Source organism: Bos taurus, chromosome 2 (genome assembly GCF_002263795.3).
Source record: "Bos taurus isolate L1 Dominette 01449 registration number 42190680 breed Hereford chromosome 2, ARS-UCD2.0, whole genome shotgun sequence".
Taxonomy (NCBI): Eukaryota; Metazoa; Chordata; class Mammalia; order Artiodactyla; family Bovidae; genus Bos; species Bos taurus.
In genome coordinates this window covers 115272418-115299557 of record NC_037329.1, presented here as the reverse complement: position 1 = coordinate 115299557, position 27140 = coordinate 115272418, and the positions used below count along the sequence as shown (strand labels likewise).

The window sequence follows — 27140 nt, the reverse complement described above, 5'->3', positions numbered from 1 at the left end:
TATATATGTGCATATAATATCACATCTTCTTTATCCATTCATCTGTTGATGGACATTTAGGTTGATTCCATGTCTTGGCTATCATAAACAGAGCTGCTGTGAATATTTTTTTGCATTTGTCTTTTCGAATTAGAGTTTTCTTTGGATATATGCCCAGGATTGGGGTTGCAGGATTGCATAGTAACTCTATTTTCAGTTTTTTAGGGACTTCTATATTGTTCTTCATACTGCCTACACCAATTTGCATTCCCAACAGCAATATAGGAAGATTCCCATTTCTCCACACACTCTCCAGCATCTATTATTTGTAGGGTTTTGGATGATGGCCATTCTGACTGGTGTGAGGTGATACCTCATTGTAGTTTTGATTTGCATTTCTCTAATGATTAGTGATATTGAGCATCTTTTCATATGCCTGTTGGCCACTTGTGTATCTTCTTTGGAGAAATGTCTATTTAGGTCTTCTACCCATTTTTTTTTTTTTGGTTGCTAGGGTTTTTTTTTTTTTTGTATTAAGCTGTATGAGCTCTTTGTCTATTTTGGAAATTAATCCCTTATTGGTAGCATTATTTATAAATATTTTCTCCCAGCCAGTAGGTTGTTTTTTTCGATTTGTTTATGGTTTCCTTTGATATATAAAATATTTAAGTTTAAATAGGTCCCATTTGTTTATTTTGGTTTTTATTTCCATTACTCTAGGATACGGATCCAAGAAAATTTTGCTGCAACTCATGTCAAGGACAGTTCTGCCTATATTTTCATCTAGGAGTTTTATACTATCCTGTCTTTTTAGGTCAATAATCCGTTTTGAGTTTATTTTTGTACATGGTGTTAGGGAATGTTCTCAATTCATTCTTTTACATGTAGCTGTCCAGTTTTCCCAGTAAAATTTATTGAAGAGATTCTCTTTTCTATATTGTGTATTCTTGTTGTAGATTAATTGACCGTAAGTTCATGATTGTATGTCTGAACTTTCTATCCTGTGCCTTTGATGTATATGTCTGATTTTGTGACAGTGCCATGCTGTTTTGATTATTGTCACTTTGTAGTATAACCTGAATTCAGGGAGCATGATTCCTCCAGCTCTGTTCTTCTCAAGACTGTTTTGGCTATTCAGGGTTTTATGTGTTTCCATACAAATTAAAAAAAAAAATTTGTTCTAGTTCTGTGAAAAAATACCATTGATAATTTGATAGGAATTGCATTGAATCTGTAGATTGCCTTGATTAGTGTGGTTTCTTTTAACAGTATTGATGCTTGCAATCCAAGAACATGATATATCTTTCCATCTATTTGTGTTGTCTTTGATTTCTTTCATCAGTGTCTTATAGTTTTCAGAGTACAGGTATTTTTGCCTTTTCAGGTAGGTTTACTCCTGGGCATTTTATTCTTTTTGATATAATGGTAAGCAGGATTGTTTCCTTAATTTCTCTTTCTGATATTTTGTTGTTAATGTATAGGGATGCAAGAGATTTTTCTCTGTGTTGATTTTTATCCTATAACTTTACTAAATTCATAGTTTTTTGGTGACATCTTTATGATTTTCTATGTATAGTATCATGTCATATACAAACAGTGACAGTTTTATTTCTTCTTTTCCAATTTGGATTCTTTTTATTTATTTTTCTTTTCTGATTGCTGTGACAGGACTGTCAAAACTGTATTAGGTGTAAGTGGCAAGCACTGGCATGCTTGTCTTGTTCCTGATCTTAAAGGAAATATTTTCATGTTTTCACCATTGAGTATGATGTTAGCTTTGGGTTTGTCATATATGACCTTTATTATCTTGAAGTATGTTCCCTTTATGCCCACTTTTTGGAGATTTTTTTTTAAGCTCATAAGTGGATGCTGAATTTTATCAAAAGCTTTTTCTACATCTATTGAGATAATCATATGGTTTTTATTCTTCAATTTGTAAATGGGGTTTATCACATTGGTTGATTTGCAGGCAGATCTTGAAAAATCTTTGCATTCCTTGGATAAATAAATCCCACTTGATCATGATATGTAAGCCTTTTAACATATTGTTGGAGTTGGTTTGCTGGTATTTTGTTGAGAATTTTGCATCTATATTCATTAGAGATATTGGCCTATAATTTAATTTTTTGTGATATCTTCATCTGGTTTAGATATCAGGGTGATGGTGGCCTTATAGAATGAGTTCAGAAGTGTTTCCTCCTCTGTAATGTTTTGGGATAGTTTCAGAAGGACAGGTGTCATCTCTTCTCTGAATGTTTGGTAGAATTTCCCTGTGAAGCCATCTGGTTGTGGACTTTTTGTTTGTTGAAATTATTTTAGTCACAGATTCAATTTCAGTACATGCAATTGATGTTTCATATTTTCTATTTCTTCCTGGTTCAGTCTTGGGAGATTGTACCTTTCTAAGAGTTTATCCATTTCTTCCAAGTTGCGCAATTTATTGGCCTCTAGTAGACTTTTACGCTCCTTTGTTGGTGTGTCAGTTGTGACTTCTTTTTCATTTTTAATTTTACTGATTTGAGCCCTCTCCTTTTTTTCTTGATGAGTCTGGCTAAAGGTTTCTCAATTTTGTTTACATTTTCAAAGAACCGGTTTTCAGTTTCATTGATCTTTTCTATTGTTTTCTTGTCTCTATTTCATTTATTTCAGTTTTGATCTTTACATTTCTTTCCTTCAGCTACCTTTGGGTTTTGTTTGTTGTTATTTCTTTATTATACTTGTAAACAAGTCACTCTCTGGGGCTTTTTTTCTCATTTGTAAAAAGGAAGTGTTGGATTAAATGGGCTATAAGATTTCTTTTATATCCTACCATCAAGACTAGTACAAAATTGCCTAGGTATTAGACATTTCTTTGTTTTATAACAGAACTATTTTTTCAAAACTTTTTTCAGAGGGCAGAAGGAAGCAGCTGGGCCATTACAAGATTAAATCAAGAAGTATAAAATTAAATTTGAACATTTTAACTCAGGAAAAGGATAAGCCTTGAACATTCTGTTCTGCTCCTCTCTAGAGAGTCTAAGTGATTAAACCCAACTTCAGACACATCTAGGAAATCCTATTGGAGGCAGTCTGTATTCAGGTTGATCTTGAGACAGTCAGACTGGTTTAAATCATGCTAATAAATACATCTCTGTCTATCCATCCTGTAGCTTGGACCTATCCAGTCCAGCTTCTGTGATTCAAGTTATCATAGGTCTTTTCAAAGTGAATCAAAATAGAAAGTTGCCATTCATTCTCCTTTATCTTTTAGTCGGGAGCAGAAAGCACATGCATTAAAGAATAGGATGCCCTGGGTTCCTCTGCCAGTGATTCATCTCATAACCTATTCAAGACTCAGTTTTCTCCAATGGGAAGTGGGCTTGATAAAACCTGCCCAGCTTAGTTCACAGGCATTTCAGAGCATCACCTCAAATAATGAACCAAAACACACTGAAATATATGTTTGTGGATTATTTGTCCTCTTACCTGACTTTTTAAAGTTTCTTTTGTATTATGTTCTTTTTTTCTATTATAAAAGTCTATAGAGTGCTAAATTGTACATCCTTTACTTCTTTATGTTTCGTATGAGTGCATATAACACCTGAACAAAGATTATTCTATCTTGGCTCTTCCTGCCAGCTTCTGGTGTGCAGAGATTCTAGACATTTCCCCAGAGCGAGACTGTACTGTAGATGGATTTTAAAGATAGAGATATAAATTGATAAAATCTCCGTGGAAAGTCAATTTGGCATCATCTATCAGGATTTTAAATGCATGTGCCTATTGACATAGCAATTTCCCTATTTGAAATTTATCGTATATATTTATTCTGACATGGATGAATATATATGCACAAGAATATTAGTTTAAAGGTAGCATTCAGAAGCAAGAGGGGAGATAATTAAATGTCCATTAATAAAGACTAGCTAAATAAGTTATAATATTGAGTTGGCCAAAAAGTCCACTTGGGTTTTTCTGTAAGATGTTATAGAGAAACCCAAGCGAACTTTTTGGCCAACCCAATACTTTGTTTAATGGGTAGCCATATGCAGTAATTCGGAATGACTTTGAAGACATAAGTGAGAAAAGCAAGGTACAAAGAAATATACCTTTTGTATAAAAGCAAAAAAAAGTTTTATATGTGTTTCTTTATTAGAATTCTACTAATCTACTTTAAACTGATTCTTCTCTGAAATGTAATTTTTCTACAAACATCTCCGTAATATTAGCGTAATAAAGTTTAAAAAATAACAAACTTGCCTCTATTATCAAACCATCTAATCAACTGACCTTCTTTTTTCTCTGGTTGTTTTGGTATTTCACCGAACACATCCCAACCTTAAATGAACCCAAATGTTCAGAATAGTTATTTTAAGTGCTTTCATGCTGTCCTGACCTGGCCCTGAGCATTTGATTTTTTTTTTTACCTTATCAGGGTTTTGAACTTAACATTTCTGCATTCATAGATAACAGTGTTACCCAAAGCTCAAGAGGTATATGTTTCTGAAACTTCAATTACATTTTTTAACTTAAATTATCTAATTCCTTAGCTCTTGTCAAGATTCAAATTTTTATGTATTTTTCAATGACCCATAAGAGTTATGTTTATAAAAATATATTTTTAATTAATGATTAATCAAAATATTTTATTGTTTCTGAGCATATTTTTCAAGAAAAAAGAGGTCTTAATCGTATGATTGAAAAGAAAAATATGCCACTTAGACTCCTTGCCCTCACATCACATATACATATACACTTGTGTATGTATATGGGGCTGTATACTTTTGCACATGTATATGTAATGAAGGGGATATGTATACATTTGTGCATTTCATACGTATACCTGTATACTCATGTATGTTTTACATAAGTGTGTTTGTATGTTTATGTATAGTATATTTATGTATATACATATCTTCTATCTGAACTGTGCATATTGCTGTGCAGAATCTTTTAAGCTTAATTAGGTCCCTAAGAGAAAAACAAGTTTTTTGTATTAATGCATATACGTGGAATCTAGAGAAGTGGTACAGATAAACCTAGTTCCAGGGCAGGAATAGAGATGCAGACATAGAGAAGAGACACATAGACACAGGGGAGGGGATGAATTGGAGATTGAGATTGACGAATGTGCACTGTCATATATAAAACAGATAGCTAGTGGGAACCTGCTACATAGCTCAAGGAGCTCAGCTGCGTGCTCTGTGGTGACCTGGAGGGGGCGGGAATGGGAAGAGGCAGTGGGAAAGCCACAGGAAGGGGATGTATGTATACATATAGCTGATTCACTGCAAGGACTGATGCCGAAGCTGAAGCTCCAGTACTTTGGCCACCTGATGCGAAGAACTGACTCATTGGAAAAGACTGGGAAAGATTGAGGCCAGGAGGAGAAGGGGACTACAGAGGATGAGATGGTTGGAGGGCATCACTGACTCAGTGGAGTGAGCATGAGTTTGAGCAAGCTCCGGGAGTTGAAGATGGACAGGGAATCCTGGTGTGCTGCAGTCCATGGGGTCACAAAGAGTCGGACATGACTGAGCTACTGAACTGACTGATAGCTGATTCACTTTGTCATACAGCAGAAACTAAAGCAACATCATTGTAAAGCAAATATACCCCAATTTTAAAAAAGAGAACAGTATGTATTGGTTCAGTTGTATGATGTTTCCCCGTTATGTGTTGGTCTAAAGGCTAAAGTTACAGGATGGGGAACACATGTATACTAATTAAATAATTTTCTATTAAAGAAAAAAAAAAGAAAAAAAAATAAAGGCTAAAGTTTACACTGTTGTTAGTTTTAAAAGATCTATTAATTATAGAAGTGTGTGGCCCTATCTGGGGCTTCCCAGATGGCACGAGTGATAAAGAACCCACCTGCCAATGCAGGAGATGCAAGAGACACAGGTTCAGTCCCTGGGTCAGGAAGATCCCCTGGAGGAGGGCATGGCAACCCATTCGAGTGTTCTTCCCATGGACAGAGGAGCCTGGTGGGCTACAGTCCATGAAAGAGTTGGACACAACTGAAGCGACTTATCAGGATGCACGTGGTCCTGTCCATACTCTCAGTTCCCAGCACCGAGAGCTGATAAACCACCTCTTCCCTCTCAACATGCAGCCCAGACCACCATGAACGAATCAATGCTCAGTGTGTTTTCACTGCAGGAATGCCATTCTGGCTGTCATTAAGGATCTCCTATGGACACCATTCCTATGACTATACTTTTGTATTTAAGTGACTGAAGACTCACCATGTACATAATGAGGGTTTGTGATTCTTCCCATAGGGGTGTGTGTGTGTGTGTGTGTGTGTGTGTGTGTAGGATGGGTTAAAGTTAAGAAAATATGTGATCATGTTGTAATTTAACTTTCTAAAGAGCGTGGTAGAAAAGCTAGCTAGAAGTGGGGAAAAGGAGCAAATTACTCAAGTTCAGAAGCTTTCGGTTTGAGAGACACGTCAGAGGAGCCCCGTCTTGGGGTGTCAGCAAGCCGTAGGAGGAAGACTCGTAATTCAAGCGCAAGACTGTGACAGCAGTGCTGACCCATGAGGGCCTCCCTGGGGGACGCATGCCCTAGCTGATCCTGGAGGGACAGGAAGAGAGTCTTGGAAGAAAAGTCACTCTTAAATTTAAGTTAGACACCGTGGTGTATGTGCGGTTTTCCCAGCTACATAGTTAACATTCTGAAATTGTTCACAACTTGATAAACAAACTCTTACCAAGAGAGACAAATCATAGAAGTTTCTGGTTAAACATAAATGACTTCAAAGGAGGTCTTTTAAAAAAAAATCCTAGCTCATGTAAACTTTTATTCGCTCACATAATCATCAACTCTTTAAAAAAATTTTTTTAATTAATTATTTTTGAGTATAGTTACTTTGCAATGTTTTATTAGTTTCTGCTGTACAGCAAAGTGAATCAGCTATATGTATACATGTATCCCTTCTTTTTCGGATTTCCTTCCCATTTAGGTCACCACAGAGCACTGAGTAGTTTCCTGAGTTACAAAGTAGGTTCTCACTAGTTATCTATTTTATACATAGTACCAGTAGCATATATATGTCAATCCCAAACTCCAAATTCATCAACACATTGATTATCAAGCCACAGTGTAAGTTCTTTGCCTTTTTGTATATCAGTATTAGTCTTTCCAGAGACTCAGAGATAAAACTGTACTGTGAACTTCTCATGAGTTAGAAAAACCAAGAGTACTTGTCTTAATGTATATATCATGTACCCAGCTAGGTGATGAATACCGGTCAACTAAATCAATGCTTCACTTTCTAGGGTGGAAAGAAGTTTATTGGTCTCTGTGGAGGAAGAGATTGCTCTCTTTGCCAGTGCTTTCCTGAAAAGGGATCTCGGGTGAGTCATGTGAAATTTAGCATGGGTGGTGGGAGGGGAAAATGGGAAATTACTAATCAAAGGGCGTAAAGCTTCTATTATGCAAGATGAATAAGCTCTAGAGATCTTCCACCCAGCATTTTATCCACTGTCATCAATATGTTATTGTTGAATCACTTTGTACAGAAAGGGTCCTGGTGTACACAGCCCACTCTGGGTCACCATATTGATATTCATGTTTTAAAAGCACTAGTTGCGAAGTATTAATACTGCAGTGAGTTAAGAAAAAAACCCACTTAACTTTGTTTAAAGAAGTATTTCTAGACATTTGACTGCATGACTCTTGGACGTCTTTATAACCTTGTGGAATAGTGTTCCGTAATCAAAGTGATAGTTGCAATTATCACATACTCCTTATGTGCCAGGCACTGGTCTGACGTGCTCAAAATGCTTTAGCTCACTGATCCCTCACAATAACTCTCTTCCCATCTTATGGTGCCATCTTTGCAGAGCCAAAGACATCAGCACAGAACAACTGAGCGCCCTGCTCAAGTCCACAGTGCTTTTGATGACCACACTCGATTCTCTGTCCTGAGATTCACAGTAATAACCCTCTTGGTTACAGTATATGGGGTCTCTTGAACATTTATTTATAAACCTCTCTCACATATCCTGACAGCAGCAGTTGGCAGGCACTAATTCACCTGTGCTGGGACTATTAGATCAAACTATCCCATTGGTTTAAAACACTCCCACAGTATTACAAGAAAAGAATATTTCAGAAGTTTTAGACAATTTTGAGTCAGATCAGTGATTTTTGAAATGTGTCCAGATGGATCCAATAAGGCTGTGTGTGATGCTCAAAAAACACAATTCCATAAAGATCAGTCCACCAGGATCCAAAATATCATCTTTCTGAGAGAAAGGACTGTATATTTCCCCCACAGTATTCCTTTATCTTCACACAGTAGTCATACAATATGTGTGTGGTTCCTTTGTCAAGTCCTTTGCTGTAACCAGCTTCCTTGTTGAGCTTAAGTTATGGAAAATCCCTTTCTGCTTGAACTGGTTTGTTTCTTCTCCAATACATCACAACTTTTGGTGATCAGAATCTATCTTGAGCTTTTTCCCCAGCCACTTTTATGATTTATTTATTTTTTAAAGTCTTCATTGAATTTATTGTAGTATTGCTTCTGTTTAATGTGTTTATGGCTGTGAGGCACATGGGATCCTAGCTCCCCCATCCAGGGATTGAACCCGTACCCCCTGCATTGTAGGGTGAAGTCTTAAGCACAGGACTACTAGGGAAGTCCCCACAATAAAATCTGAAAACACATTTGCCAGAAAGCAAAGTTAGGACCCTAAAAATGAGCAGCCTGAGAAATGCTTTAGCTTTTTTCATGTCAGTGGACCCAATAGTCAGAAAAAAAGCCTCATGTTTTTATGAGGTTGTCCATGTAAACGTGCCAAGATTGCAAGCCAAGATTTTAAGACCCTTGGAGCTTGAGGTCCAAGAGAAGTGGAGGGATCAGCTCCATGGCAGGAATGGGATGGGAACACCACAGAACAAAGGTGAGACCGGGTAGGTGTGGTCCTGACTTAATGATGTTTGGAAACATTTTCTCTTTTTACTGACACACCTGCATGGACGAGTGGTGGTGCTCCTGGCTCCAGTGGTTCATAGGCCATGATCGCTTGATATCTACAATGCAGAGGACAGCCCCCATCAAAGAAGGATCCATCCTCAAATGCCGGTAGCACCGATGTTGAGAAATCCTGCTCTCAGTCCACAGAAGTTCTGAGGCTAGAAGGATTATTATGTCCATTGGTCAATACGGGGAACCCTGGATTTCCAAGAGTTTTAAATAACTTGGTTAAATGTGGAAGGGGTGGGTGTCCCTGGTGGCTCAAACAGTAAAGGGTCTGCCTGAATACAAGAGACCTGTGTTCGATCCCTGGGTCAGAAAAACCCCTTGGAGAAGGAAATGGTAACCCACTCCTGTATTCTTGCCTGGAGAATCCCATGGACAGAGGAGCCTGGCGGGCTGCAGGGACCTCCACGGGGTCACAGAGAGTCAGACACGACTGAGCAACTAACACTTTTACTTTCACGAGGAAGGAGCAGGGACTACTTCCAGATGTCTGGTCTCAGTCCCAGCATCTGCCCCGTGGTCCAGGAGAAGAGAATGGCACGTGGGTTCAAACACCAGTTCTCATCCTAATATTCAGGAGCCCCCATGGCCGCTTGAATCTGCCCAAGCCTGGGTTCCCTTATATTTGCTCCCTTGGTGCTTTGTCTTCCGTGTCCTTGGGCTGTGGAGCCATCACAGGCGTTTTTGTCTCTGATCACCAGACCTTCAGCGAGGTGGGTCAGGAGGGCTCGTGGGGGTGGGCCTCTGTCTTCATGCACTGCTGTCTTTGTCCCAGTTTCTGGGTGGTCGAGAAGAGCTGTGTGTGGAACACCGGTCAACCTCTGCCCTTCCTGGCACAGATGGATCCCTGATGATGGCTGTGAGGCGCTGGCGACGTTCTCTAGCTAGGAATTTGGGAGCGTGGCTTGTGCGTAACCGGGAAGAGGTCTGGGAGGCGGCCAGCCACTCTCTCCAGTCACCGCAGTGACAGCTCAAGGTGGGCGATAGAAACAGGAATAAGCTGAATTACGAGGGTTGAAGCGCTTTCCAACGTGGCACAGCCCCCGAGTGGAACAGCAGGGCCTTCCTAAGAGGGAAGTGATGCCTCTTCTGGTTGAATGGCTGACTGAGTGGTTTGTCCAGCCCCAAATCAAAGCTGCTGTGTCTATAGTAAGGGTTGGGGAGCCAGGCTGGGTGAGAGTTTCAGTGTAGACAGAAGCTGGGGTTTGAGGTGGAGTTGGGATGCATCTCCCTTCTCCAGTAGACCACATTTTGTCAGTCCTTCCTAAAGGAGATCAGTCCTGGGTGTTCATTGGAAGGACTGATACTGAAGCTGAAATTCCAATACTTTGGCCACCTGATGTGAAGAACTGACTCATTGGAAAAGACCCTGATGCTGGGAAAGAGTGAGGGCACGAGGAGAAGGGGACAACAGAGGATGAGATGGTTGGATGGCATCAGCGACTCAATGAAGATGAGTTTGAGTAAACTCCATGAGTTGGTGATGGACAGGGAGGCCTGGTGTGCTGCGGTCCATGGGGTCTGGAAGAGTCAGACACAACTGAGCCATTGGATTGAACTGAACTTGGAGGAATCTAAGGGCAGGAACTGAGGGGGCTCCTTCAGTCTCACCCCTGCATTGCTGGAGGCTCACAGTCCAGCTCCCACATGTGTTCTCATCAGTAATCACCATCACCTCCCCTTGGACCGTCTCCCACTGCATCAGCTGGGTCGCTCACTGTCCCTCAAACACAATCTAAATATTCCCACTCCTCTACCTTATTTTTTTTTAATGATTATAGGGGTTTTTATTGTAATATTCATATACAATTATTATGGACCGTTTAGATAATACTGAAAAACTTTTTGTTTGTTGTTGTTCAATCACTCACTCGTGTCCAACTCTTTGCGACCCTGTGGACTGCAGCACGCCAGGCTTCCCTGTCCATCACCAACTCCCAGAGCTTGCTCAAACTCATGTCCATCGAGTTAGTGGTGCCATCCAGCCATCTCATCCTTTGTCGCCCCCTTCTCCTCCTGCCTTCAATCTTTCCCAGCATCAGGGTCTTTTCCAATGAGTTGGCTCTAGAAGCAGCATAATAAAGCATCCAGGGATTCACAACCTGAAAGCAATCACTCAATATTTATTGATTTTATGACACATGCCCTCTCCCCTTTTCTGGGATGCCTCCCCACTTCCGCTCACTCTCCATCTTTTCCGCCCTCCCCAGAGGAACTCAGGAGAGACTCCACCCCTCACAGTGTCTCCTGCCTGGCCCCAGACAGTGCAGATGGCCCCCTAAGGGCAACTTGGTTCCCTCTGGGATGCTTTTTGCGCTCTGACCTATAGCTCTGGGTTCAACTGTGGATGTGTCTGACCTTCCTGATTAGATTGTAAGCATGTTCTCCTAAGAAGTGGTTGTAAAGGACACATGCAAAATGTTTATGCTGGTTCCTGGCTCATAGTGGATGCTCTAGAAAAATAAGCTGCCTACATTAGTTTCTCCTCAAGAGCTGAGAGTCATTTTTGGAGGTATTTCTTTGAGATGATCACAGTAGATGGCACCTAATAGGTAGTTAACACACTTAAATCAGTAGCTTAAAATTCAGATTTGAGCCTGGACAGGATTTGGGAGTCTGAGTGGGTAGCCAGGGCACAAGCAGCGTGTATGTGGGAAGGCCTGCCACGTCCAAGGGAAATGGGAATAGAATTAGCAGGAAGTCTCTCCTCCGAGTCTTTTTACAGGCAACATGTGAACCTGTTAGTAAGTGAGCATCTCACCGAGTTTAGAGTTTTTTGTGAATATCAGGGAGAACCAGAAATAAGCACTTTGAGCCACAGAAGGGAACATGGCCATTGCTGTATTTAGATCTTTTGAAGGTTTAGTAGCATCCTGGAAAGACCTCGAGTCTGAGGGTAGGACACTGGGAATTACCACTTTGGTTTTGGGGGGAGTTCAGAGCCCTCACCTGGGAAATAAGAGTTTGTACTAAAGGACTGGTCCTGTCCTCCTAACAGCCTATGGTTCTGATATGGGCATAAATTTTCACATATGACAGTAATTTAATTGGCTTCTAAAATATTTTGTGACTCTGTATAACATTTCCCCAAACCCCATAGTCCCTCTTTATGGATATTAATGACATACCATTGGGCATGATATCAAATTATTATTTATCAGTTTTAACGGGAAGATCTTCTGGAGGAGGAAATGAATGGCAACTTACTCCAGTATTCTTGCCTGGAGAATCCCCCAGAGAGAGGAGCCTGGCGGGCTGCAGTCCATGGGGTCATAAAGAGTCGGACACGACTGAGCACAGCATAGTAGTTTCAAAGGAGAAATAGCTGTGTTTTTGATGGATGTCTTCTTGTAGGGAAAATTACATACATGTCATCACAGACCAGGATGGAATATTTTATAAGGTTGCTTTAGTAACTCGCTTGATAATAGACACCTTCTATATTTTATTCCAGAAAAAAAAAATATTGTTTTCCATTCAAGGGAGTCTTGTAACTGTTAAGTCAATAGAACTTTATAGTTTGGTAGTTTTATACATAAGAAGGGCAAATGGCTTAAAACTCATGATCTGACTTAGTTTATTTTTGGTTTGAAAACCAAAATCACCCATTAGCAAACCAGTCTTTCTTTTGGGAATTTTAAATCACCAAAATACATACAGGTATTTTTTTCCTGCAATCTCATTCACTTGTCCCTTCCACTCCTAAGAGCTTGCAGTCTCTTAAAATTTCCTTGGGAAATTTTAACTGTTGTTAACATTTTTGGTTATCATTAAATGATTTGCACACAAAGTTCTAGAATTCAACCTCTTTATCACTCACACAACTGTGTTCTAGTACTCTCTATAACTGTAGCCCAATAAATGGTTCAGAGCAATTATTTTCATGTTCTCAAAGCTTGCGTAAGTCGATTATGTTACATTTTGATAGAAGCAAATTCCAGTGACAACAGAGAAGTTGGCAAATTTAGTCCGTCACTACCCCTTCGTGATTTGGTTCTGATGTCTTCTTTTTCTTGCTGCATCTTTCTTCTCCGAGGACCGACTCCCTAGCTCATTGTGTCTCTGCCAGAGAATCGTCTGATACATGAAGTCTCATCCAAGCTCACACATGCAGGTGCCTTGAGGTGACAGCCGGTGACCTGAGTGAGGGGTCCCAGGAAGGGACCTCAGCCTTGGGGACTCTGTGGGGCTGAGTGGTCCTTTTGTCATGTAAAGGCATCAGCATTAAAAAAAGCAAACATAGTGCCTAATAATTAAACAGATTTCCTGGTACAATTCAACCTGCCACCTGCCAGCTTGTAACTGGTTTAGCTGGTTAAAGTAGTTCCCCTTGTCATAAATATTAACCTTAAATTTTGAAGAATGGAAAACATACAGAAGTTAAAAGACTGAATCCTATATGTCAGTGCACAAGAATATTTCTGAACAGGGCATGGGAGACCTGGGGGTAGAGGGGAGATATCATTTTATATCATTCAGCTTATTCATAATATCATTAATAGCCAATATCTATATAGAGGAAAATTCTGAAAGAGATGGGAATACCAGACCACCTGACCTGCCTCTTGAGAAATTTGTATGCAGATCAGGAAGCCACAGTTAGAATTGGACATGGAACAACAGACTGGTTCCAAATAGGAAAAGGAGTTCATCAAGGCTGTATATTGTCACCCTATTTATTTAACTTATATGCAGAGTACATCATGAGAAACGCTGGACTGGAAGAAACACAAACTGGAATCAAGATTGCCGGGAGAAATATCAATAACCTCAGATATGCAGATGACACCACCCTTATGGCAGAAAGTGAAGCGGAACTCAAAAGCCTCTTGATGAAAGTGAAAGTGGAGAGTGAAAAAGTTGGCTTAAAGCTCAACATTCAGAAAACGAAGATCATGGCATCCGATCCTACCACTTCATGGGAAATAGATGGGGAAACAGTGGAAACAGTGTCAGACTTTATTTTTCTGGGCTCCAAAATCACTGCAGATGGTGACTGCAGCCATGAAATTAAAAGATGCTTACTCCTTGGAAGGAAAGTTATGACCAACCTAGATAGCATATTCAAAAGCAGAGACATTACTTTGCCAACAAAGTCCGTCTAGTCAAGGCTATGGTTTTTCCTGTGGTCATGTATGGATGTGAAAGTTGGACTGTGAAGAAGGCTGAGCACTGAAGAATTGATGCTTTTGAACTGTGGTATTGGAGAAGACTCTTGAGCGTCCCTTGGACTGCCAGGAGATCAACCAGTCCATTCTGAAGGAGATTCAGCCCTGGGATTTCTTTGGAGGGAATGATGCTAAAGCTGAAACTCCAGTACTTTGGCCACCTCATGCGAAGAGTTGACTCATTGGAAAAGACTCTGATGCTGGGAGGGATTGGGGGCAGGAGGAGAAGGGGACGACAGAGGATGAGATGGCTGGATGGCATCGCTGACTCGATGGACGTGAGTCTGAGTGAACTCCGGGAGTTGGTGATGGACAGGGAGGCCTGGCGTGCTGCGATTCATGGGGTCACAAAGAGTCGGACATGACTGAGCGACTGATCTGATCTGACATAGAGGAATGGGGCTTCCCAGGTTATTCCAAAGAACCCACATGGCAATGCAGGAGATATAAGAGATGTGGATTCGATCCCTGGGCTGGGAAGATCCCCTGGAGGTGGGTTTGACAACCTACTCTAGTATTCTTGCCTGGAGAATCCCATGGACAGAGTAGTCTGGCAGTCTAAAGTCCATAGAGTTGCAAAGAGTCAGACAGGAAGTGACTTAGCACTCGTGTATATAGAGGAATTGGAGAAGGACATGGCATCCCTTTCCTGTGTTCTTGCCTGGAGAATCCCACGGAGAGAGTATCCTGGTGGGCTACAGTCCACAGGGTTGCAAAGAGTCAGACACGACTTAGCAACTAAACAATCCAGAGGAATAACTCCAGCTAATTAGCATGGCTTTCAGTATGCTGACGATCTCGCTCTTTAAACCCAACGTTTGTGCTTGAAAAAGGAAAGCAAGCCTATATTTTCCCTCTACTTTTATTAAATAATTTGCCTCTATTATTTACCAAACGGGATAACTGCATGAAACCTCATCAAGAAACTCCAGTGACAGGTTGGGTCTGAAGGTAGATTTTGGTAGGTCTGCCCCAGTCAGTCACCTCATTAAATGGGCGGTGTTTTATAGCCGTGCCCTTGGTCTCCTGGGTGGAGTTCAATCCTGTGTGTGTGTGTGTGTGTGTGTGTGTGTGTGTGTGTGTGTGCGCACACGCTCAGCTCAGTCCCATAGCAACGATGATTGCTGAGCTCTGCGACCCAGCGTGAACCGTGGCCAGGCGGGCGCAGAGCTCAGCAAATGTGGGACTAGGCTGAACTTGAGAGGATCAAGGTCATTACCAAAGTGGAGTCGGCCTTGGTGGTGGTGGTAAGAAATAAGGTGCGTTTCCACGCAGGGCATCTTCCACACAGGAACACGGGAGCAGAGTTTGTGACTACGAGAACAGCTGTTTTGCACCAAGGTAGCATGTGACTAAATTAGTTAAAGTGAATTACAGAGTTTTTAAGAGAGAAAATTGTATTTCTCCTTTCACATGCCACTTTCTATAAGTTACTAAGAAGTCCACAGGGAAACAGCTGTGTTTTCAAGTGCTGGTTTTTTTTTTCCCCAATCCTCTGTCACACATGTGTGAATTTGCAAATCACTCAGTTATTAGCCATTCATTCCTTCTGTGCCATAAAGAAGGCTGAACACTGAAGAATTGATGCTTTAGAATTGTGGTGCTAGAGAAGACCCTTGAGAGTACCTTGGACTGCAAGGAGATCAAACCAGTCAATCCTAAACGAAATCAACACTGAATATTCACTGGAAGGACTGATGCTGAAGCTGAAGCTCCAATCCTTTGGCCTTTGAATCCTGATTCAAAGAGTTGACTGACTGGAAAAGACCCTTATCCTGGGAAAGATTGAAGGCAAGAGGAGAAGGGGGCAAGAGGATGAGATGATTGGATGGAATCACTGACTCAGTGGACATGAGTTTGAGCAAACTGGGGAAGGACAGGGAAGCCTGGCGTGCTGCAGTCCATGGAGTTTCAAAGAGTCGGACACAACAGAGTGACTGAACAACAGCAACAACGATTTCTTCCATTCATTCAGCAAACAGCCATTGAGAATTCACCATGTGCCAGGCGTTTGAGAAGGCTGTGAGGCCTTGGGGGTAAAGAGGTGGGTCCCTGTGGCCTGGAGCTGGGAGTCCATCTAGCAAGACAGACTCACCTTCCAGCCGTTCCTCCTGGGTGCCTGATGAGTGCCAGATGTGGGGTGGTCTGGGTGTTTCAGACGCATCAGGGAAAAGAATAGACAAAGACCCTTTCTTCCTCCCTGGGTGGATAATCTAGTGCCCTAACTTGGCTTTGCACAGAAGCCTATGTGTGCATGGTGGACAGTGCCAGGATATCTTGGACCTGGTGGAAACAGAGGTCACCCAGCGATGGCCTAGGGGAAGAATGGTGTGTTCTCCCCATAGGCAAGATGGAGACCCATTCTCTGCCTCTTCCAGCCCTGGCCTGTGGCTACATCACTTCAGTCTCTGCCTCCATCATCACATCACCTCCTCCCCTGTGTGTCTGGACCAAATCTTCGTCCATGTCCCTCTTATAAGGATACATGTAATGGCCTCTAGGACCCACCTGGATAACACAGAACAAAAATAATCCTCTCAAAATCCATAGGTTTATTACATCTTTTGCCACCCAAGGCAATATCCACAGGTTCCAGGCTTAGGGCATAAACGTATCTTTTTGTGGCCACACTTCAAACCGCTGTAAGTGTTTGGGCAGAGACAACAGCCCCTACTTAGGCCCTGAAGTGAGAAGGAGATGGGCAGGTGTGTTGGATAGGCCATGAGGTGGCCAGCAAGTTTTGACCATGTAGGTGAGGGAGTGAGTGGTAAAGGATGCAGTTGAGAAACCAGATATGGGTTATCCTGAAGGATAGGAAAGGCTTTGAAAGATGTTCGGAGGAGTAGACACAGGTTGGATTTATAAGAACATGCTGGCTGCTCTTCAGAGAATATAGTGAAGGTGAGGAGGGGTGAGGAGAATTTTAGGGAAAACCTGTCAGGAGGCTACTGTAGTCACCCTGGTGGGAGGTCATGGTGGCTCAGCAAAGGGGCGAGCGTGGAGGGGAAGAGCGTGGGTGTTGAGAATATTTGGGAGGCAGATGGGTAGGAAGGAGGAGACTCCAGGTGGGGCGGGGAGCCCACGGGACGCCCTGGGGTGATATGAACAGCTGTGTGAATAGAGGTGGGTGGCCGAGGAGCACATAAGGGAATGATCATGGGTCCACTTTGCATACTGATATGTGGCCAGGGCCCAGAAGAGAGTCTGGGCTAGGGAGGGAAACAAAGGATACTCAGAGCTGGAGGTGCCTGACTCCAAGAAGATGGGCAAGTCTGCCCAAGAGAAAGTGGCAAGTGGTCAGGGCAGCCCAGTGGAGCTGCAGAAGGAGGAAGGGGGGCCAGCACTGGAGACTCAGGAGGGGGAGAAGGATGGGAATGGCCAGGGGCAGGGACCCCAGGAGAGCAGAGGAGGGAAAGAGAGACACCTGGATTCTAGCTCCTCGAGTGGCGTTCCAGGAGCTCTCGGCGCTGCCTGTTGCATTCCCATAGCAACTGGAAAGCCAGATATGGGTTATCCCGAAGAATAGGAAAGGCTTTGAAAGATGTTTGGAGGAGTAGACACAGGTTGGATTTATGTTATAAAAACATGCTGGCTGCTCTTCGGAGAATATAGTGAAGGTGATGAGGGGCAGGGAGAATTATTAGGGAAAACCTGTCAGGAGGCTACTGTCACCCTGGTGGGAGGTCTGGGCTGGAGACCATTGTACCTGGAGGGGTACGAGGGTGGGCAGATGTTACACCATTTCTGAAGATGGGAAAACCAGTGTTCCATGACCTGGATCAAGGGGTGACCTTATTATTTTTTTTAATTGAACTATAGTTGATTTACAGTGTTAAGGTGTATAGCAAAGAGATTCAGTTACACACACACACACACACACACACACATTCTTTTTCAGATTCTTTTCCAAACAGGCTATTGAAGATAGTTTCCCATGCTGTATAGTAGGTGGGTGACCTTATCAAAGCCATGTCTTCTACTTCTCAGTACAGCATTTTTCCCCATTGCATCAAGCTTCTTCTTAAATAAACAACTTTTTTCTTTTATTTTTGATCTATATTATATGAGGTGAGGAATGTTCACTAACCTTATTGTGATTTCATGATGTATGTGAGTTGAATCATTATGCTGTACATCTTTTTTATTTTATTTTTTTTAAAATTTGGCTCTGCCACTCTGCATGCAGGATCTTAATTCCCTGACCAGGAATGGAACTGAGATCCTGGGAATTCCCTTTCTTCCAGTTTTAATGATACACTTGATACAGCACTGTGTTAAGTTTAAGATGTATCCCATAGGGAATTAACCTGTCTGTCCGCTGGTTAGGGCTTTGCACTTTCACTGCCATGGGCCCAAGGGAACTAAAATCCCACAAACTTTGAGGTGTGGCCCTCCAAAAAAAAACTGGAAAAAAATGATACAAAAATACAGCCTATTTATCAAATTAAAAGACATTAATAAATGAATTTTACATGATTTGGAAGAACACATTATTGTCCTGCTTATATTAATGAAAAAAAATAATGTTCATTTTACCTCCATTAAGATTTTTTTAAAAACACAGCTGAAAATCCTGAGTCAGTGATGTTACAGACTTAACTGACCAATTTGTTCCTTCATTGAGTGAGGTGAACTTAAGGCACAAGAAAACACTTTGCCGTTGCAGTCTGGTCTCCTTGGACTGTCCACTCTTTGAGTAACACCTTTTATGTTATTTATTTTATGATCCTCCTCTATCTCCAGCAGTTGTTTCTGCAATAGAGGAGGACTTTGGAGGCACCCCTAAAGGGTTCAGGCTGCACATTAAGGCCTAGTTGAGCTTTAAGTGCAATCTAATCACACTAGGGCCACAGCCTTGTCTAACTCAATGAAACTAAGCCATGCCCTGTGGGGCCACCCAAGACGGGCGGGTCATGGTGGAGAGGTCTGGCAGACTGTGGTCCACTGGAGAAGGGAATGGCAAACCACTTCAGTATTCTTGCCTTGAGATGAGATGGCTGGATGGCATCACCGACTCGATGGACGTGAGTCTGAGTGAACTCCGGGAGATGGTGATAGACAGGGAGGTGGCCTGCTGCGATTCATGTGGTCGCAAAGAGTCGGACAAGACTGAGCGACTGAACTGAATTGAACTGAACTGAGCTTTAAGTGATGTTATAGTGCCGCCTAGTGGCATAATTGTTGAATTACAATCAAGAATTAAAAAGACAGGGTTGGGTGCAAACACTTCTTTGTTAATTTCAATTATAAATAAGTGCTTGAGTGTATATTTAACTATACTGTGGAAGGCAGTGGCCAAAGTGGGCTGGGGGTGGTTTTATTACACAGATTCCTGGTCCCAATAATCTTACTGGACAACATCACCCCAAGTAGATATTAAAGTAACATGCATAAAACAATAATGAGAAATAAGTGCTAAGCTTATGTGGGTATTAATTGTTTGACGGTGGATATGAGAGTTTATACAAGAGTGAAGTTGATGAGGACTGTAGTGAAAAGGGAAGCAGCGGCTTTGAAGTCGGGTGTGGCTCTGCTTCTCCAGGTGGTGGCCAAGTGGCCTTCATCTCTCTGAGCCTAGGCTTTGTCATTTGGGACAAGTAGACAGTGGATGTCTTTGTGCTCTAAGGATGTGAGGATTCCATGCGAGGAAGGCACAGTACTTTTCCAGGGACCAGAATGGAGTGAGTGCTCAGTGAAGGGTGTCCTAGCATCGTCATTGTTGTTGTGGTCATAATTTGGGTTGGGGGAAGGTTGAATCTGAGCTACAAATGGGCCAAGGCTGCTATTCCTTCAGGCAAAGGCTATTCCTTCACACAAATGTGACTGGAGGAGAGGGTGTGGGTGCAGACGCTTAGGGACCATGGTTTGCTGGTGTGGAGGAGGATGGGCTGTGCTCACTGCAGTGTTGATGGAAGCATGGACACAGCAAAGGGAAGACTGAGGGTTAGTTGACATTGGTATGTGCAAGTGAGAGGGAGACTGGACTTAGGGAAGCAGGGGAGGCTGGTGCGTGGGTCGCCCATGTGGATGACCAGACCATGACCCAGGGCCTCCACAGTGGGGTGACAGAGGGACAGACATCTGAGAATTAATTCAGAGAAAGAAGCGATAGACTTGGTCTTGGGAGAAGGAGGGATAGAAGGTTGGCAAAGCTGACAGCTGGGTGGTGAGCTTAGCTGGTAGAAGAAACCCAAGCTGCCGTCTGCTGAGTCAGGGAGGAAAAAGGCAGGAAAACCAGTCTGGGCGTGGTGACCTCAGCTTCTGACATGATGAGTGTGAATGTACAGGGAAGAAGGTTCAAGGAAGTTTCTAGAGAATGGTCAGAGATACAGGATGGGACTAGGACATTAGATTTGAGAACAAAAATAGAGGTCTTTAACTAATTTGATGAACACTGTTGTATGTGGACTTTCCTTATTTATACAGGGATAATAATCCACAGTCCTCAGGGCTGCTGTTTGGATTAAGTGAAGTAATATATGGACACCGCAGGTGTATAACCCAGCTTAATAAATAAATACCTTTCCCTTCCTGCAACACTTTTGACAATCAATGTCATGGTCTTATTGGCCAAGAGTGATTTGGAAATTTATGTGTAAACAGTGTGATAAAAGGCTTTCTAGATGGCTCAGTGGTAAAGAATCTACCTGCCAATGCAGGAGATGCAGCAGATGTGGGTTCAATCCCTGAGTCCAGAAGATCCCCTGGAGAAGAAATTGACAATCCGCTCCAGTATTCTTGCCTGGAAAATTCCAAGCAAAAACAGGGGAGCCTGGCAGGCTACAGTCCATGGGGTTGCAAAACAGTTGGACATGGCTTAGTGACTTCACTTTCATTTTTACTTTCTGGCTCAGACAGTAAAGTGTCTGCCTACAATACGGGACACCTGGGTTCAATCCCTGGGTTGGGTAGATCTCCTGGAGAAGGAAATGGCAACCCACTCCCATATTCTCGCCTGGAAAATCCCATGGACAGAGGAGCCTGGTGGGCTACAGTCCATGGGGTTGCAAGAGTCGGACACGACTGAGTGACTTCACTTTCACTTTAGTGACTAAACAACAACAGTATAATAAAGGCATCTTTCTTGTTTGTTCATTCATTTCATTCACTCAGACTTCTTGCACTGATTCTCCGATTCTAAAAGAGCAAGAAGTAGTGGCAGAAAGAGTGTGATTGTATGTGCATCTGCCATTGTCTTTCTGTAGCTATTTCTCCCAGTCCTCACACTGCTCAATAGACGAAGGATTTCTTTTTTTTTTAAATTAATTTATTTTAAGTAAAATGACTTTCCAATATTGTGGTGGTTTTTGCCATACATCAACATGAATCAGCCACGGGTGCACATATGTCCCTCCGTTCCTCTTAGGGTTTGCTTCCTGGAAGCAAGCAGACCAGTGGCAACCCAAAAGACTGATTTGAATATTTAGGTGTTAAAAATGTACATATCGTCTTCTCTGTTGGTCTCGTCTACTAAATGTCGTGAGATAAAGATAGTTTGTTCCTAGCCCAGCTCAAGAGACGCATCTGACACGGACGGTTAATGAGGGGGAATCCTAAAGGAATGCTCTGGCCTCTGAGAGCCAGGCAGGCGTGGGAGCCAGTGTCCACTCCGATCGCCTTCAGCCTTTATTTGTTCAGCTGGCCCGAGAGCCCGGTGCGGCTGCAGCCACAGTGGGGAGGCGCGTGAATGGGTCTGATGACTCGGCGTCCGGCTGGCCTTTGGGTAGAAAGCCATGGCCTGGCGGCTTCCCATGGCATGCCAGAGCTTCCTCGGCTGTCAGGCCGATTGTCCTTTCTGGATTCAGTGAATCCTTTTTCTGACTTCACTGTCTCTCACCGAAGGTCATAAACCACAGAGGCAATTCCAGACCCACAGTAGCAAAAAAAGAAAGAAAAAAGAAAGAAAAAATTCAGAGACCCTACCTCTGACAGCCAGCCATTCATTCCCTTGGGCATTTTTTTCTTTTTGCTAGTGACTGAAATGCAATGCTCCATTGCCTAGCATGGGTGAAAAGTGCAAGGGTAGGAGTGGAATAGTTCTTTAAAAAAAAAAAAACAAAAAACACCTTTTTTTAAAGATGCAAAATTCTTGTGATTATTTAATGGTTCTGTAGTTACGGAAGTGTCTTGTCTTGTTCAGTTGCTAAGTTGCCTCCAACTCTTTGCAACCCCGTGGACGGCAGCACTGTCCTTCACTATCTCCTAGAGTTTGCTCAAATTCACGTCCACTGAGTCAGTGATGCTGTCTAACCATCTCATCCTCTGTCATCCCCTTATTTATGTCTATTCATTGTGAAGTTACTTTTAGTGTTGCCTGATAAATTAGTAAGCTCAACTCTTTTAAACATGTTTTCTTTTAGTGATCCCTTCTTTTATATGAAGTGATTTAATGAAAGTGGAATCATTCCATCACTGTGGATAAATGATTTACTCAGATTAGATAAACTCACAATGACTATTTCAAATATTGGTGCTCGGAAAGTTTTTGTGAACAGCTTTCTGGCATATTTAATACTGGTATACAAGGTTTTAGAGTATTTTTTAAGATGTATTCTGTAATAAGATAACGATTAAGAGGAAAAAAACAGCACTGCATGTAGAACAAAACGCAAAGTCTATCCCGTAGAAGGGAGGCCTTTAATGCTCTCTGTTAGATTTTTCACTTACACGGTAGGGGTTGTATGTGCAGTTTAGTGTGGTTGAAGGAAGACCCCTATGTCAGATCTCGGCAACCACAGACACCAACAGGCAGCGTTCAGGGCTCAGCCCGGGTGGAGTCATCTCAGGTCCTCATCCCTACTCTCAGCCACTTCCAGGGACAGCAGTTCAGAGCCAGGAGAAAGCAGATCCTGGACAGTCTTCCCTCGGGTTGGGTGGGCGATCTGACCACGTGATTTTGTTAAATGTTGTTCTCTGCCTTTCTTGCATCATGGCCTCGGGCACCTAGACTCTTTCTGCCAGGAGCTCTGGTCTGGTGGGTGTGGGGCTGGGGACACAGAGACAAAGAGGTGATCACAGGAGTGGATGGGAAGTGTCATTACGCAGGCATCTTGGACAAGCATCTCATTCTGAAGGGTGTGGGGTGAGGGTAGCAGACAGCGGGGTTTTTCCAGGGGAGGAGTGAGAGATTACTTGGGGGGCATGGCAGGGGCACTTCAGGGACAGGACACAGAAGTCTGTGAAAGAACGGAGCTTGACATCCCTTGTTCAGGGATGTCAGTGTGACCGATCAGGGCTGGGGAGGTGGCAAAACGAGGGACGGAGAATTTAATGATACAAATTACCATCGCTCGATGTATTTCTGTTTAAGGGTGTTTTAGCTGGCGTGTTCTCAATCAGGACACATTTCTATATTGAAGGCAATTTTATCGTTCTTGCCACTGTGCTCAGTATTTCCACCCCTTTTCTTTTTCTTTCCAAAGTTCCATTAGGCTTGGACTCGGCATCGCGTGTCTAAAGCGAAATACATTAAAGAGAATTATAGCCAGTGAGTTGGCTGTCCTTTCTGTTCCCCTTTTCTGTCCAGACATGCATTTTGTTGTTTTTAGATCATAGGTTTTGTAAAGTACAGTGTCCACAATAGATAATTTAGAACTTTTTGTATAAATGATATGTAAGACAGATAATTTCCAAACTTAACGAAAAAGCAGTTATTTCCTGAGCCTTATGGTAATTAACCAAAACCAACTGAGATTAATTAACACGTAGAAAAGGTCAGCTGAAGTCATTATTTATGCTGACATTTAGGTTGTAGTTTAGAAACTGTATAATATCTAGAGTAAATAGATACGCCCTCAAAGTGCCCCTAAATGGATGGGGCCCATATGATTAGATTTTATATTTTATTGTTGTCTTTTTTGTAACACTTATGTATACATTTAAGCTTCCTTGAAAATTCTAAGCTTATAGTATTTTTATGGGTGCTCAAGGAATAGCAGCTATTCTAATGATAATGAAAATGCAGGAAGAGAAGGGAAAGTACGAATAAAGTATGATTTTGACTTACAAAATGTAGGCAGATGTTAAAGGTTGTCAATAATGAAAAAAGGAATGAGGAAGAAAGCATAGAGTCCAGGGTCAGCTTGGTGTTAGGGGATTGGCTGAGTGGACAGACCCCATTTTCAGTCCTGTGGATCATTCACAGGGACAGAAAAGTTATGGAAGTTCGCTTAAGTGGTACCCAGGCAGTGGCAGCTCCAGCTTGGGCTTTAAGTAGTTTCAACAGGATGCACTCTGTTTATCCTTTGGGGGTTGAGCACATGAGGAGCTCTGGGGCTCATGCTCAGGGCTGGGGCCCATGACTGGCCCTGGTGTCAAGAGGGTGGCCGCCTAATAGAACAGTCTCACTCGCCCCCTTGTGGGATTTCATTCATAGGATTCCTGAGATTGGGTCACCAGAATGGTGCTTACACACTGATTTCAGATGATTCAAATTTTCATGTAGATAGGACTCTTCAAAAAATCTTTTTCCCCTGGGCCCCACACACTCAAAGGCTGGCTCTACATTCTTGGGCAGGGTCCTGTGCACACTGGTGGTTTTTGTTATTCAGTCACTAAGTCATGTCTGACTCTTTGCGACCCCATAGACTGTAGCCCCCCAGGCTCCTCTGTGTGGGATTCTCCAAGCAAGAATACTGGAACAGGTGTTCTTCCCTTCTCCACGGGATCTTCCCAATCCAGGGATTGAATCTGAATTAGACAACACAGCTGGACATGTGTGTGCACAGCACACGGTGTCATGTGGCCAGATCACCCTGCACTGGCGAATTCACTGTTATAAACTTCTCATTGAAAAGCTTCTCTTCACCTCATCTAGAGGTGTTATCTTAAGACTGCAAAGTGAGTTATTTTAAAAAACATTTGAATCTAAGATACTCTCTGCTCACACCAAATTATAGACAGAGATTGAATGCGGAGGCTGGAAGTATCATTTAGAAACCCTGACTTTAGATTCTAAAGTTCATTCAAAGAGCCTCATAATTCCCATACATGGGTTATTTTATAAAAATAAATTTGAAGTATAAAATCAAGGAATATGTCATAAACATTACATTTGATAGCATTCCTTTTTGCAAAGTTCAAAAATCACTTTCCAGGGTCGAGGTAGGGTGTTTCTGGAGTGGATGGATGGTCAGGCTGGACCACCAAGCCTGAGAGCATAGTTACCGCCACACGAACCCTTCATTCATTCATTCATTCCTGAGCCAAAGGCCATGGCAGGTGGTAGATAGAAGACTTATATGGTGAGCAGATGTCCCCACCCTCATGGTACTAGTATCTCATTGGAGAACAGACAATGAACTGATGAGCAAATACATAATTGTAAAACTGTGAGGGACTTCCCTGGTAGTCCAGTGGTTAAGACTGTAATGCAGGGGGGGGGATGTTCGATCCCTGGTCGGGGAACTAAGATCCCACAGGCTGTGAGGAAGGGCCAAAAGTTAAAAAAAATGTGAAATGCTAAGATCTTAAGAAGGAAGTAGACCGAGTGCCCTGCTGGAGACTAATGGGGATGTGGATGAACTGAGAATCCTCCTTCACTGGTGGCAGTTCAGGAGAGACTCATGTCATGTGCAGATCTAGGGAAAGAGCCTTCGAGGAAGTGCTTGCACCGAGGCCCTGGGACAGATAAGAGCAGCGTGCTGGATGCAGTGAGTGTGGGGCGGGCACAGCACAGGGCGCAAGGGAATCTGAGGCCACACTCTGTGAGGCCTGGAAGGTGAGGAGCACGGGGTTTATTTTGCTTGCAGTGGGAAGGCAAGGAGAACTTGAAAAGCAGGGCCATGCTATGATCTGATTTCTGCTTTAATGCCACTTGGAGAAAGGCCAGGAGTGGGTAAAAGGAAGCTGGAGAACCACTTGGGAGCCTAGAGTGCAGGTCTCACTGATGCTGGCTGGACCAGTGTGGCAGCAAGGCAGCAGACAGTGAGGTGGGGAGGCTTCAGATCTCTTTTAGAAGTGAAATGGCTAGGAACTGAGCATGGGTTAAATGTAGAGTGGGAGAAAGAGGAATAACAAGGGTGATCCCTAATTTTCTGGAGCTGGAGAAGGTGAATGGAAGATCAGATCTGGGGAGAAAAATTAGAAGTTCTATTTTGCATTTTTTTTTTAAGCTAGAGGTATCATTGTATTTGAGGCTTCCCTGGTGGCTCAGACGGTAAAGAATCTGCCTGCAATGCAGGAGACCTGGGTTTGATCCCTGGGTCAGGAAGATCCCCCTTAAGAAGGGAATGGCTACCCACTCCAGTATTCTTGCCTGGAGAATTCCATGGACAGAGGAGCCTGGAGGGTTACAGTCCGAGGGGCCACACAGACACGACTGAACGACCAGCAACAACAACCATTGTATTCAAGATGTCAAGGAGGAAGCTAGATATGATCATCTGGAAACTGATCAGAGAAACTAACGCTGAGATACATCAGCCTGCCTACTTCAGAATAGAAAGAGTTGTGAGATTCGCTGTGGTAGCTGAACATGCATTCATGGCATCAGTGCATCTAAATGCAAAGGGGAACAGGCTTAAAGAGAGAGCTTTCCTCATCTTTGCCCCAGAGATATTCCCACTGTGTGTTCAGGGGGAGAGCTGAGTTCCTGAAACTTCTTTGCCTAAAATAAAAGGTGATATTTTCATTCATGGAAAGGAAGTTAGATTGCATAAAAATAATGTGACGAGGAGAGCCAGCTTCCAAATTAGGGATAAGAGAGCAGATAAAATCAGCTAAAAAAGAAATGTTTCTCTCTAAAAAGGCAGACAAATCATTAGCCATTTGAAGGAAATGAAAGATCTGGCAGTTTTTCCTCACTCTTGTGTCACTAACATAATGTTAATGAGACTTCATTTAAAAATTACTTACTTCAGGGGACTTCCCTGGTGGTCTCCTTGTGATGCCGGGGACGTGGGTTCGATCCCTGGTCAGGGAACTAGGATCCCACATGCCACAACTACTGAGCTCCTATGCCACGGCTGGAGAGTCCATGCATGGCAAATGCAGCCAAATAAATTTTTAATTTTCAATGACAG

At 42.7% G+C, this 27140-nt stretch overlaps 1 protein-coding gene across 3 annotated transcripts in view; it reads left to right on the top strand.

Annotated features, from left to right (window-relative positions):
• The window catches only part of COL4A4 (collagen type IV alpha 4 chain), a 158200-nt gene that overhangs the window by 18208 nt on the left and 112852 nt on the right, over positions 1 to 27140 (top strand). For all 3 annotated transcript variants that reach the window (XM_059879104.1, XM_024981740.2, NM_001435192.1), the window contains exon 4: positions 7242 to 7319. In XM_059879104.1, coding sequence (XP_059735087.1) covers positions 7242 to 7319 — 78 coding nt within the window. The remainder of the gene's footprint in view (positions 1 to 7241; positions 7320 to 27140) is intronic.